The sequence below is a fragment of the Zootermopsis nevadensis genome, unplaced genomic scaffold (assembly GCF_977971745.1).
Source record: "Zootermopsis nevadensis isolate Lab colony 2312 unplaced genomic scaffold, Znev_1.0 Znev_ptg000071l, whole genome shotgun sequence".
NCBI classification, from domain to species: Eukaryota; Metazoa; Arthropoda; class Insecta; order Blattodea; family Termopsidae; genus Zootermopsis; species Zootermopsis nevadensis.
Genome location: NW_028259202.1, coordinates 150,556 through 164,820, shown reverse-complemented (window position 1 = coordinate 164,820; position 14,265 = coordinate 150,556). Strand labels below are relative to the sequence as shown.

Below are 14,265 nucleotides of genomic sequence, written 5' to 3'. Positions count from 1 at the left end.
ACAATACCCAGTCAACACAAGAAATGAGTAGGACCAACATTCACATGTATATATGTGTCAGGCGATGGACAATGTTTAACGTAAGTGTGGTGTTGGATTGAACACACAGACAGCAAGAACTGGCGACAAATATACCAGATAAACTGAATGCTGCACTACATTCTCTTCAGTAGAAACAAACTAATTAACTGAAGGTACTGTGTCTAAGTCGACAAACATATCTTCTCTACGTGTGTCTGTCTCCTGAAAAGAGAAGGGAAACATAAAAGCTGATGTGTAGTGTTTAACGTTGAAGTACAGAGAAAATGGAGGATGTAATTACAATACGCATTAGTTAATAGTGAGGCCAAAACTGACCAGTGTGGAAATGCGGCAATTCTAAATACTCAATAATCTGGACGTCCAGGTAATTTGTGGAGGTTGAAAATTTCTGAGGAAAAGATGTCTGGGATGCGAGAGGCAGCAGGTGTGGCCTACTTTAAGGTGTTTTCCTGGAATTTCTCATGACTGAGGAATATTATGAACAAGATGATGTAGGATGATTCTAAGTCATGAATCAGAAAGGACACCCTATTTTGGACAATACTGTACTAGTATGTCACTCAGGCTCTCATTCATTGGTCTTACTGCAAGGAACGTTCGCCTAACAAAATCAATTAAAAGTTACATTTGTTGTTGTGAAATGCTAAACATTGTAAACATTGGGATGTTTTAAGAACAAGTTAAAATTATGAAACACTTCACCATCTTGCGTGTAATCCTTGTGCAGGGGCCACGCTAATCTTCCCCGTATTACTGCAATGTTAGTGTATGCAGTGCCGCAGTGACTGCCACTCAAGCTACTGCCATTGGATAATTTAATCTACATATTTAGGAAACTGAAAGATTAAATGTTTCACTGCTTCAGAAAGAAGATGACAGATGACTGATTTCGTTCTCAATAATTTTGTGAAACAGTATTCTGTACTTTTCCCCTACAGATTATCCCATGTGAGATTTTACCCTCTTCATTTCTTTGAGTTGTGTCACTGAAGTGTGAGCAATTTGTCGTGACTGAAATTCTCTTATTTTGTGAATGTAATCTATGCTCACACCGTCTGTTTGCAATATATGAAACAAAATGTCAGTACTAAAGGAACAAAGTGTTTAAGCAGATAAACCTGTTGCCTTCATGAATGTACATCAATATGAAATAATTATCAGAAGTTTCATCCATTATTAAGTGGTTCTCATATTTGTTGTAAAATGCCATCTAGCATCACTTCGTGGACGGCTTTAATGAAATTATTCTGGAAGACCGAAGATGTGCCCTTGAAAACAGTAGCTGCCTCTAAGTGGTCAGTCACAAGAGGATTATAATCTTATAGCAGTTGCAAAGATTCTATATAGTTGCCTCTATCAAGGAGTGATTCAGATTGACAGTAACCTCTAAATAGCAACAGGCAACCCTTTCAATCATCCAAACATTTCTCCATTGTATTTTTCATTTTTTGGTGAAGTTATGAGGTTAGGAGAGGCCCCTCAAATAGAAATATTTTGACTTCCTTGAAGCAGCAAGCATGGCCAGCTAGGCAGTTATGTCTACTACAAATTAATTAATTATTTAATCAATTAAGATGTTTACATTTAAATTGTTAATTTCTTAAATTACATATTAAGAATATTTTACTGTCTTTCACATTCACTCTATACAGCTAAGAGAAAATATTTGAACCATGGACTGAGGCACTTGAGTAGCCGTTAAATGCAAATGAAATTGACATGACAGGAAGTACAAAGTACAGTCCCTCAGAAAGTCAAGAAATTCCCCACCTTTTACTAAACCCAAATATTCACTAACATGCCACCTTTCCCTATCCTGAGCCAGATGAATCCAGTCCAAAGGCTACCACCCAATTCTCTTTAACCTTTCAAGCACAATCTAGTCTTAAACACTTCAGCATTCAGTCATAACCTCAAATAAATCACAACTCATAACCATCAATAAGCAAGCGGTCAGTGGCAATTAAGGACATAACAGCTGCTTACTCTAGGAACCACTGGAAACTGATAAATACATCTGTGGCAAAATGAAGGTATTATTTTCAGTGCATGTACCTTGAAGCCAAAGTGTCCCGGGCCCAATATGTTCAGTTATGTTATTAACATTCATTTCATGGCCTAACCTACTGTACATAACCTTCTCAAGTGCTTCAGGAAACACAGTTACTACTGAAATTTGATAATTTTTTCACACTAGTTGTATCTGCTTATTTGATATTACTTAATGGGTGATAAACAGAGATCAAGAGGCTTTCAAAATTTGTCATCTTATTTCATCATAACCTTATATGATTGATTTTAGGTAATTCATTTTACATTCTTATCTCAGCTTCAGTAGATGGGATAATTACAATAATGGGCATTTAAAGGTACATGAATCTTTTAAATATAAAGCTGCAAGTCCTACCCCTTTTAATGTACTGAAAGCATCAGCAGCTTCCGAATCTTTACTTCTTTATTTCTTAGTTTCCTTGAACGTATTTTTGCTCTCTCCTAACTTCAGTCTTCCAAGTTATTCATGTATTATGATCGACTTTTGCGCTAAGTCTACTATAATGCTGTCCTTAGCCACTTTTGTAATTTCACATTACTTCAGGTGCAATACTTATGTTAATGGATCGTTACTCTTCCTGCTCTAAATATGTACATCCCTTTTGTTCGGTAATTGCCTATTTTTTGTGTAATCAGGTATTCTTTATTTTGCGTATAGTTAGTTACATGTTTAATCGGAAAACTAGATGTGCATCCACTTAACTTATTGGTGGTATCACAGTCTTTATTAACAGATTACATACAAACTCTAGTGGCAGTAACAAACTCTAAGCAAATTACCTTGCTTCGATTAAATTGTTACACTGTACTGGCACTGTAGAAACACCATTTTACTATATAGTGATGGCTGCATACCATGTTTCTCTTATGATTTATGAAGTTATTAGGATATTAAATAGGCACATGGACATGGTCATGTCTTTTATAATAATGCTGTTCTTCTGGGTTATGACATTACATGAACTTGTAGGTAGATCCCAGTGTTTTGAAGATGAAGATGGTATGTTTATCAAAAGTGTTGGTAATTACTTACAAGTCTGCACACAGCTTCACAACTCATAAGAACATCATTGTCTTCTTCACCAGTGAGAGAACTGCAAATCTCACAATCTCTTATAAATTCATCTTCTACAAAGAGCTCTTTACAAAATGCAGGTCATCTTTGTTTAGGAAGTGTAATATTATTTTTTCTAGTAGGAAGGCTTCATGGTAAAACAAATAAAAAGTTTGTTTATCTTATATCTCTGGAATTTCTTAATCATGAGAAGAACTAATCCACTGGAAGTTTGGGTTTCTCAAAATGTAGAACCTACACATTGTCACTGTAGAAATTTGGGTCTCATGTATCATTGCATGATTCATACCATATTACTTTTATGTGAAATAATTCTGGGTTTATTATGCAACATTAAGATTTTTATTTAAATCTCTGCTACATGTTAACAAGCACAAAAAGTAATGTTTTTGATAATGTGCAGAAGTTTCATGCTGTGTAGCTGAAAACTATTACATGATGAAGCAATAATGCCCTGGCAGCCTTTCATACAAATGTTCAGAGATGTTATACATTTTGCATTTAGAAATAAATCTTACAGTGATTATGCTTCGCAGTAGGTGTTGTGCTGTGAGACGTTCAGATGAAACCCATTCATGAATATAGCTGGTCCCAGGTGATCATATGGCTGTCAACGACAATGCAAGGTGGAAAAATAATTTGTTAGGTTAGGTAGACCCACCACCTCACACTCCTGACATCCATGTTACTTTTTCATGTTCTGCAGGCAATTAAAAATCTTGATTATTTATGGGAATTTCTACAGTTCTGTACATTGAAATTACAATATTCTTTCCATTTGATTTAAGTATTACAATTCATGATAAAAGTAACCTTCAAATATTTTCTCCCTGTCTTTTATTGTTAGTGATGACAAATCTCATGTGTGTGACCTTAAAAATTACATTCCAGTATTTGGTTGTCCGGTCGCCATGTATGTCCTGTGCCAATTTATCATCAAAGTTGGTGTTCCTGTTGGGGATTAAACCCCTATCGCCCAGCCTATAGCCTGACAGAAAACTGATTGAACTACCAGGTCCACAATGGCAAATTTGTGGTCACGCTTTTTTTCAGAGCTTTAATGTTACTATTATGGTCAAAGTAATTGTAGAGACAAATTGGTCAGGAATTTCAGAAGTGGTTTTTCAGTTTAGGGTTGACTTAAAGATTTCTTTACTTTCAAAATACCACTACAGAATGTTGAAAACAAAATAACAAACATGCAAACATGTCATATTTTTAAATGCTGATATTATTACGTATAGCTTATTTTGAAACTTCAATTTAAACTGTATTCCTGGTTGCAGTTTAAGTGAGTAATTTAAATTACTTATTATATTAGTTCAATATAATGATTTGAGCTCTCCCACCGGCTCGCGGACTTTTTCATTTAATGTATTACAGGTTTGCACTATGCTGATGATAAAACATTTGGAATTGTCTTATCTCTGACGTGGAATCAAAACATAGGGACATACCGGAGACAGGAGCCTGTGTCTTCGTAAATACTGATTCCTCAGCCTCCTTCGTTCGTTGTCAGCCTTCCTCAATAGCTACCCTCCACGTCTGAAAGCCTTCCTCTCCATCCGTCAACCAGCCTCGAATGAAGAAAAATTAAGTTTTTAAGAACTAAAAGTGATATGTCGGCAAGAAAACTTATGGTTCTGTTTACATACCCTCATGATGTGCATTTACTGTAACAAAAATAGGTTCGCAATCGGAGCAGTTTGATATCTGTCTCAATGTTACTGGACTCTTCCCGAAAGTGGGGTCTGCCACAGGACTTTCTAACGCATACATGCTTCCAAACGGCCAATTTTCCATCCAAAGACCTATGGGCTCATTCAGTTCTCTAGGTCCTGCAAGAGGCGGTGGATTCGGTTGACCATCGTTGAGGACCTCAACATCATTTGGAGGTCTCAGTGGTGGTTTTGACAGTTCCCCTTAGGGGCCATCCAATGCATACCTGCCACCACGTAGAAACAGTGGAGATTTTAGACCTCAAAGTACTGAATTTGGTAACCAAACACCATCAAGTCTAGAATGATATATCATCAATGGCGCGCCACAGTTCATTGATCAAAGTGCTGGTCTGGGACCTTTCCAAGGATTTCCTAGTGGACCAGTTAATGTGCCAGTATCTGGAGGTAGGAGATATGGTCAAGGAACCTGGTACTTACGATTCCTCAGCATTCGAAATGAACGTGTTTGGTGGAAAAGGACCTTCTGCAAAGTATGGTGCACCAGATTCTAGACGTAGTGGATTTGGTGGTCAAAGATCTTCTGGGAAAGAACCTTTAGGAACGTATGATGCAACATCTTCTGGAGGTAGTGGATTCAGTGGACCTTATGAAGGAAAACGGTTTGGAGGAAGGCCTTTGAGTGCTGATGGAGCTCCATCCTCAAGTTCTGGAGATCCCTCAAATATTTACTTACCGACTGATGGTGGTGTGGGAAAGCCTTCAGAACTTTCTGGTGGTTTTGACACTCAAGTTCAAGAATACCCTTTAGCTCTCATGAAGTTCCAGGACTGAGTGGAGGATATAACGGTTCTCCCAATGGTCTGTCAAACACATACCTTCCATCATCGGGTGGTTTACTTGGTCACGGACCATCTAGAAACAATTTTCAGGAACGTACAGTTCATCAAATGCAGGTGGACCAAGCAAGGAACTAGGAAGATTCTCTGGCGGCAATGGTAGTGGTTTCAGTGTACAGAGACCTTCAGAATTATTTGGACCACAGCTGCAGGTGGCCCAAGTTGTGGACCAAGTACACTCACAGGCATTGCAGGTGGCTTTAATGGACCCTCTAATGCATATATCTACCTCCAACTTCCAGTTTTAATTATCAGGGATCTTCTGGAAGTGGCACTTTTGGTGGTCTGAGACATGGAGGAAATGATGTTGGCAGTGTATCTGGTTCGTATAGACCTCCAAATACTATTACTGACACTAATTTCTGTGCGTCACTTGACAGTCCATTCAGTAACTGTGACTCTCCTGGCACTGCCAGTCAAAGTAATGATGATATTGGCTTCAGAGGGTCATTATTTTGTCCATCTAATACCTACCTATCCCCTGGATCAGGAAGAAGTTCTGATCCAAGTGGGTCTGGATGCCTCTCAAGTCAGTACAGAGTCCCTAATCAGGAAGGAGTGTTCGATCAAAGACTTCAGGATGGCAATAACAGTAACCGTGGACTACAAAGGAACAATCCTGAAAGATCATTTAACTCATATGGTACATCAAGTCAAGGAAGTGGTTCAGGAAGATCTACTAATACACATGGTGTATCCAGTCAAGGACAGCAAGATAACTCTGCTTTTGAAGGTTATAAATATTAATACACGGTCGAATGATATATATGATTCAGTGTGACCGATTTAATTGCATGGATCAGGGAACACCAACCTTTTTTCTGGAGATAAGCAACAAGATGATTACAATTTCTAGCAGAAGAGTAATAATTACCATAAGTTAAATAACTACATTATGAATGGATTTACAGCTTGTGTTCTCACATAAAAACATTTTAATAACATTTTTTGGCACTAAAATATCACAAAAATAGCCTGTCTAAGAAATAGGCAACAAGTAATTTTGTTACAAGACGTTACCATTATTTATATAGAACACCCTCAATTTGACATCTGATCATAATCTAAACATTTACAGCTCCTTACCTTAGCACTAGGAAGAAATTCGGTTCATACAGAAATCACCACGCACCTTGTGATTATCAGTGACTAATCAAGAAATTACATTCTCAAATTATCACGAAGACAAACCCTTGGTGCCCTGAGGTGTGTAGTTACTGAGTGGCCAGAGTACTTATATCACATAATTGTATTTGAAACAATTGTTTTAAATATTTAATATCTTGTACAAGTTGTTATATATACCTTGAAGTTCTTAACAAGATAAAAACAAAGGCAAAAATTCTGATCGGCCAAAATGACCATAATATTCCACTTCCAAACTTACACTTAATGGAATATTTCAATATGAAACTCCAATAACATCTATTCATGAAGCAAACTCCACAAACAAGTTGCTCATAACGCACGTGAACAAAACAACAAAACGGTCTCTTTAAACTAAAAATAACTTATATTGCAGAAATAGAAAAAGGTGACCTTTTGGTGAAGGGTTAGTCATGTTTGTAAATAAAATACCCACATCCCCCTTTGACAAGTGGACACATTTATCTGAAATTATAGCATTCACATGACACACTCACATTATTTATATTATTTGTCATGCCATATAATCTCTTATCCATGTACGGATTTCAGGTACCAACACAGAAGCAGCTTTCAATTGGTGTCATAACTTAGCAAATGTGCATGTAAAAATGAGACAACTCTCACAGTGAACCTATCACCATCCACACTCATTACCCGTATCACATACAGGCATGGATTTCGGAGGAAATTTGGAATGTTAAGGAATTTTTTTATTGTTTCACTGAATTAACCAAAGCCCTCCACTGATCCCTGTCCTGGGCCAGTAAAATCCTATATGCTTACTGTGTCAAAATACATGCAAGTTATACAAAAATGTCCAGCAAAACCCGGAAAATTTTGTACTTTGGATAAAATAGGATGTTATATACTGTATTTCTGTGTGTAACAAACGATACATAAAAAATTAGAAAACTCACAAGCACTATTTTGTTAGAAAAGTTTGAATAAAATAAAACAATTAAAATATTTTTAATTATTAAAATTTATACAAATTACAAAGTACTTTTTACTTTTTTAAGGGATAAAATATTTCTAATTGTAAATCCCTAGTGACTGTAGTTAGTTTCTTGTGGAAATAAAGTTTGCAAGTCCTGTTCTCACAGGTACTGTACTTCATAATTGGAATGACCTGGTATTGGTGATGGGGTCGGGTTTGAGTAGTTTGGTAGAGACGTTAGGTCTTTTCAGAATAATTTATTGGATTGTTCCAATAAATAGAACTGTTTCCTTTCTAATACTGGTTTTAAAAGCTACTTAGGTTTATACAGGACTAGAAACTGTTATTTACAGAGTTGTATTCAAAGGTGGGGCTTACAGGTTTATAGATTCCCACACTTGACAGATCTGGAAAGAAATGTAAAATGTTGCTTTTGCTGTCATTACGTTTTTACAAAAGGCAAAAGTTGATGACGAATTGGTTGGACCAGCATTTTTATCAACTGTAGTAAATTGTAAGTTTTCTTAATTAATTTATAAGAAAAAATTCCTGGTTTTAGTCCTACATATTCTACTACATGTATAGCGAGTAGTTTTAAATTAAGACAAAGACACTTAGAACTCCAAGTACCCATGGATCGAAGATTTCTGTCTTCTGGGTTGTTGTGCCTCCGTCATCTGGGCGATCGGCCTGGTGACGGAGGCAGTATGCCCTCTGATATGTTGGTAAACATCGACCAGACTACACAGCGCAACAAACCAGAAGACAGAAATCTTCATACTCACCGCTGTGAAAACCTCAAATCTTACCCATAGATCATTTCTCATTCACAAGATTATGTGTTTGTATCCAAACAGTGAATATAACACATTGGAACCTCAGGAGAACCTTGATTGTCCAGACCTAGTTCTTGACTTTGAGGATAATGGGGAAACGAGGGAAGGAACAAATAAGGAGAAACAAAACCAGAAACCTGGCACTCCTGTGGGTGACAGGAAACCTAGTGCCAAGAAGAGAGAGCATGTTGAGGTAAGCGACTTCAGTTGGTATTTTTAAAGTGTAGATTGTGAACTTCTTTGGTCACGAACAGAATTATTTTTGGCATGTCAGCTGAAGTGTTTTTATGCTACTGGTGATTCGTTTACAAGCTTGCAGTATCTTTTTAAAATAACCAGACAGCAAATAGGAGTCATAGTCAAAGAAGTCAGTGCAGAAATTGTATTGTGCAATTGTATGTGTTGGGTATTCAGTACTATTAATATGCTCGTCCAGATCCTTCAAAATATTCATCCTCTTGGGTCTTGGATAACACCAAATAGGACCTCAGTGTAATAACATTACATATTCCCATTTGCACTCGCACGATCTCATAACTTATGTCATAACTTATGTCATTATATTTAAAATACTAATTAAATTATTGACAGATACTGATCACAAATATTTTAACTTGCGCTGCACCTGCATATCTGATCTTCTGTCGATAAACCAGGATACACATTCTGCCTTCTCCTGTGGAGTAGCCATTTCCCTTATCTGATAATGTAATACAGCTGTTCTCTTCCTCAGCCATCAACTCTGAAATGGGTCTTCTTCCAGGGCGTCGTTGTTTTGGCTCTTCCACTGACAGATCGCCTCGCCGTACGGTAACTACTGAAGTTGTCACTGGCGATGAGGGGCAGCTGAAATATGACAACACAATACATTTAATCCAGCCACTGAACCAGCAACATGCAAAGACTCCAGCTAGACACCATCAACTTGTATAGAACAAAATAATGTTAGAGGAAGAACAAGACTTGAGTTAGTTATACAAATTCTACCTTAGGCATCATCCATTATCCAGGTATATATGACAAACACTATGTCTTTGGCATACAGCCAACTCTCAAAATATCTAATACACCTAAGACAATGGACAATATCGAACACAGTATTCATATAATGAAACAACAAATGTCATAAATCTTGAAAGAATCACTCAAATTAATATAGGCTACAAACTTAAGCTGTAAAATTCAGACAAGTATACAGTACACCCAGGAGAGCTCAGTCAGTACAATAACACTGAGTCCCATTCAGCCCTCTATCTAACAGGTTTTTTGGTTCTTTCCCCAGGGTAAGAATAGCGACAGCTTGAAGATGACCAATCATGTCCACATATTATCAAGTTAAAAATACAAGGAATTGTACCTCCATAAACATTCAAGCACAGGAGCAACTGTAAATGTACACAATAAAATACCATCACATTTCCAGACTAATTCTTTCAGTGCTACAATCCAACGTAACACCAAGACAAAAATAAAATATTCACTTGTTGATCTTTAAAAGTCCACCATGGATACTCTAAAGAAAGGGAATGGCTTCAATGCAAAGATGCTCATACCACATTTCACAAAATTCTCAAAACTGGTTCAAGAGTTGAAGATGGTTGTCTTCTGGAATGTAGCAAAATGCAGTCTGGTAGGTAATAGTTTATGTTTCAAAAAAGCTCACTGCCTTCAACACATCCCAAAAGATACCCATCTGTAAGAACCTCACATCTCATCTAGTTCAAAAGTTAAAAGGTGGGAAAGACAAAAAAGTGAGCACATGCATTTCTTTCCTGTTCATAAATTACAGGAGGATAAACAAAAAGTACACCAGAGTAATATCGGACTGTACAAACCTGGAGGAGGGGCTGGAGGTGGGGCAGCAGCAGATGCTGCCGCACACACACGTGCACATGTTACACGGACTCTGGTAACCATACTGGCCTGTCTGATCATAGCTGGAAAGCGTTTGTTGCTGCTTCACTGTATTCACTATTACCATACATATCAGACCTGTAACATAGGCACCTAAGGTTTATAATTCATTACACATCCATTACATTAAGAATGTCCACTACCTGGCATGGTAATATCACTACTTCCACCTCTCATGTTCATCTAACTGATGGTAAGAAATTAAAACATATAGAAGAATGACCACTAGTGGGATGAAGTTTGTACCTAGTTTCATGAATATATCCAAAATGGTTATAAAGCCATTAAGTGGAGACACACAAACACATGGACATGATGCAACATAAGCTTTATCAAGTAATAAAATTAAGCGGAAACTGGAAATAAAAAACAAAGAAAAGAATTCCTGACATGCCCTGTATGCAGCGGGTGGCAGGCTGATTGCTGTAGGGGGTGTAAGAGGTGTATGGCTCCTGCAATTCTGTCCCACTTCCATCTAGTGGTGTCATTGGTGACTCATATTCTGGTGGTGGAGGATCATCCATCCGAATCCGCTTCCCTCCTCATCGCTGCATCCTAGGTGACTGTTACTATAATCACCTGAAAACACAAAGCACTACAGACTTAAAATATTTATAAAAACTCTTTTTCATGCCACATTGGCATGGTTCAGTTAAAGTCTGCAGTGTCAAGTGATATGCATTCAAATGCAAAATTCCTCATTCTGGCAACCGCATCATTATTCTTATGACTGGGTTATGTCCATAAAAATTTAAGACATTACCTTACTACAATGCACTAAAAATACCTTTGCATTTTTATAAGTTTTACTTCCACAATGTTCTCAGATACTTATACTATTTTTACTGAAGTATATGTATACAACTATTCATACGGTACTGATTTCTTTGTGTAGCAAGCCCTAATCAGAATGGGCTTTTTAAAAATGAAAGCTGGTCATGGGCACTACTTCTACTAGCCGAAAATACTTTGATTCTAAGGTTTAAATATTCCATTCATAACTGATCTGTATAAAACAAGTTTCCCGACAAACTGTATCCCCCACAAGTAAGTAAAGTAAAGTAAAGTTTGTCCCACTACACGTCATGCAGGCGCTTGGGGGGAGTATAGCTCCTCTCTTCCTTGACCTCAGCACTAGATGGGGGTGAGTGGTCAGCATCACGCCCCGGCCGGCTTTACCCCCGGGAAAGGACCCCGGTACCCATTGTAGAGGAGGCTGGGTGGGCCCCAGAGCCGATCTGGGCGCAGAGGCTAGAGGAAAAATCCTCTGCCCCCGTCGAGGATCGAACCCCGGCCGTCCAGCCCGTAGCTAGTCACTATACTGACTGAGCTATCCCCCACAAGGGAAATAAGAAAGATATAGAGACAGGTTTGTCAAATTGCTTCATGAAGAAATTGAGGACAAAAGAATATTCAAAGTTCTCCCACAAGGCTTTGGACAATAAAAAAGGTTACAAATATGATTACGCACTTCTTACAAATCAAGTACACATAATAAAGTATAAAATCATTATCCACACTCAGTATTACACACCTAATTTAAAAAGTTACAATTTTGTTGGGATTTAACAACAACACGGCACCATTACCGCTCAAACCAGGGATACTAGTATAGCCACAGGTCGTGGCTTGAAATTGATCGAAAAAGTTTCAGCTGCCCCAAGATAACGTTCGCCACCAGAGCGCACGCAGTATGACTAACTTCTTCAGAATCTTATAACCTCAATGATCTAATGATGACATGAGCGTAATGTCTAAATTAAACTAAATTATAAACCGCCGAATTAAACAAACACAGAAGCCAAAAATTAATAGACGAGAACGCCGAAAATGACATACAAACGGCTTCCTATTAGATTTACTTCGTGGCATTTTGTATACATCGTGCACACTGCATGAAACAAATCCTATTATATGTGCAGTAATTCGTCATAGACCGATGTGCAGGTGCTTACCTAATGCAAATGAACCAAGAACTGACCACCCAGAAAGCCTAAATTTTATGTAGACACACGTGTCTACCCTAACAATCTAACCTAGCCCAACAGAGATATACGCGGGATAAATGGGTAGATATCAAACTTTAAACCAAAAGCCGAATATAGGCAATTACATTGTATTTGAAATTCTGAATACAATGCCAACATTAACATCGATTAGTCCACCAACAATAAAGCAAACGTGGGATATAACATTGAATTCAGACCAACAACAAAACAACTCAATGATGCTATGTTCAAAACAGCCACCACTACATAAAAATTAAAAAAATTGTTTAAAATTACTAACCACTGGTTTTGAAGGTATTCGATGAGTGTTATTCTTCTGTGACGCGGTGTTGAGGTTGGACGACGGCGGCGTCTTTACAGTCCACAGATTAATTCTCTTGATGCACAGCAAATATTTCAGATATGATTATTTACCGACGTGGCTGATTATCATGTAAAATAAGGACACAATAGACGTCAGTTCGTATGTGAAACGTTTTATCCCCTTTGTTGCAGAAACCCGCATTGTTATATGGCTATTTGTCTTTTGTTATTTGTTCATTGTCATGAAATCTCACGGCGCACAGTGGGATAGATTACGATTCTAGCCGGAAAAAATCGAAATTTGATTTTTTTTAATCTGAATATTGAAAATGAAAATTCTGACAGCAAAAAGTGTGATACATTAGTTTGTAATAAATATTAAGTAGTTTTATGTGTAAAAAGGGCGAAATACGCCTCTAAATACGGGAAAATAATGCATTCAAGTCAAGTTAGTAGAAACAAATATCACTACAATACAAATATAATTATAAAAGCTACTCTACTTTCGAAAACACAACATTAATACATAAATATTTAACTCAGAGCATTATTCATGTCAGTATTCTTAATCGGAACAGACATCCGAAGCATCCGAAGAGCTGTATCATTCCTCGTCCTCATGTTGTTGCTTATCGGTATCAATATCCGGTTCCTTCAATAATTTGAGTACTTCAGAAGGTAAATGTGGCTTCCTCGCTCTTGAGGCCTGTTTAATCTTCGGTATTAAAGGATCAGAAAAACCAGTAACATGTGCAGGACATTTTCGAAATTTCGTTCGCGCGAACATTTCCTGGCGTGATCGAGTCTGTATCTTCGCACATCTTTGTGCCTGCCCTCCTGGGCATCTTCAGATAACAATCCGATAGGCAGATTCTATAATTTTTCCGCCATGAATCAGTATCTTGTGGACACTTGCAGGCATATAGTACCATGGATATAAATTAACATATAAATTTGCTGTTTCCATGGCATATTTATTAAATGCCTCAACATTCACTGTGTATCCACAGGACAAGGTGCACAAAATTATGGAAAATCGGTGAATAAGATCTTCATTAATTCCAGAAATATTCGCCGATACTTCATGATTTTCCACTAAAGGCTGAATTTTTTTCCGTTTTCCTACATCATTACATTCTTGAAAAAGTTTTCTTCGCCTACCCCTGACCGCACTTGTTGATGGCTCATCCCTTTTCCTTTGTTTTATCTGCTCTACTAACGTTTCTGGCAAATTTAAATTCACATCTAACCAGTTAGAATTCTTATCTAAAAAGAAATTCTTATTGCAGTGTCACTGTACTCACGTTTTATTAAAAATGCTATGCAGTTTCATCAAAATCACTCTTAAACGGTTTCTATTTTCGGGAGAA

General features: G+C 37.4%; 2 protein-coding genes and 1 non-coding gene across 12 annotated transcripts; 1 reads left to right on the top strand and 2 right to left on the bottom strand.

Annotated features, from left to right (window-relative positions):
* Positions 1-21: 21 nt before the first annotated feature.
* LOC147871063 (uncharacterized) lies at positions 22-10,093 on the top strand. 6 transcript variants are annotated; one of them, XR_015532859.1, is made up of 4 exons: positions 22-194; positions 8,691-8,862; positions 9,403-9,679; positions 9,952-10,093. XR_015532859.1 is itself a non-coding variant. In XM_087341363.1 (4 exons), the coding sequence occupies exons 1-2, from the start codon at positions 6,040-6,042 to the stop codon at positions 8,691-8,693; spliced, it is 444 nt and encodes a 147-aa protein (XP_087197489.1). In that variant the 5' UTR covers positions 5,761-6,039; the 3' UTR covers positions 8,694-8,862; positions 9,433-9,679; positions 9,952-10,093. The 6 variants fall into 6 exon arrangements, 3 of the variants coding, with proteins under 3 accessions (XP_087197489.1, XP_087197488.1, XP_087197490.1); XR_015532858.1 differs by lacking the exon at positions 22-194 and adding an exon at positions 1,606-2,075; XM_087341363.1 differs by lacking the exon at positions 22-194 and adding an exon at positions 5,761-6,480 and having other exon boundaries at positions 9,433-9,679.
* On the bottom strand, positions 725-831 carry LOC147871064 (U6 spliceosomal RNA). Its single transcript, XR_015532870.1, has one exon. It is a non-coding gene; the product is annotated as a U6 spliceosomal RNA (small nuclear RNA).
* On the bottom strand, positions 5,626-13,017 carry LOC147871062 (uncharacterized). 5 transcript variants are annotated; one of them, XM_087341361.1, is made up of 5 exons: positions 12,118-12,212; positions 10,978-11,162; positions 10,505-10,661; positions 9,295-9,515; positions 5,626-5,763 (listed from the first exon to the last, which is right to left on the bottom strand). In XM_087341361.1, exons 2-5 carry the CDS (start codon positions 11,105-11,107, stop codon positions 5,753-5,755), a joined length of 519 nt encoding a protein of 172 aa, XP_087197487.1. In that variant the 5' UTR covers positions 11,108-11,162; positions 12,118-12,212; the 3' UTR covers positions 5,626-5,752. The 5 variants fall into 5 exon arrangements, with proteins under 5 accessions (XP_087197487.1, XP_087197485.1, XP_087197483.1 ...); XM_087341359.1 differs by lacking the exons at positions 5,626-5,763; positions 12,118-12,212 and adding an exon at positions 12,873-13,017 and having other exon boundaries at positions 6,514-9,515; XM_087341357.1 differs by lacking the exon at positions 5,626-5,763 and having other exon boundaries at positions 6,514-9,515.
* Positions 13,018-14,265: the final 1,248 nt, after the last annotated feature.

Excerpts from the sequence above, each read along its gene's own strand:
- LOC147871063 (XM_087341363.1), top strand. The coding sequence starts at position 6,040 with ATGGAGGAAATGATGTTGGCAGTGTATCTGGTTCGTATAGACCTCCAA.
- LOC147871062 (XM_087341359.1), bottom strand. The coding sequence starts at position 11,107 with ATGGATGATCCTCCACCACCAGAATATGAGTCACCAATGACACCACTA. Across the intron at positions 10,662-10,977 it reads TGCCACCCGCTGCATACAGG|GTCTGATATGTATGGTAATA; the intron begins GCATGTCAGGAA and ends CCTATGTTACAG. Across the intron at positions 9,516-10,504 it reads ACCTCCAGCCCCTCCTCCAG|CTGCCCCTCATCGCCAGTGA; the intron begins GTTTGTACAGTC and ends GTCATATTTCAG.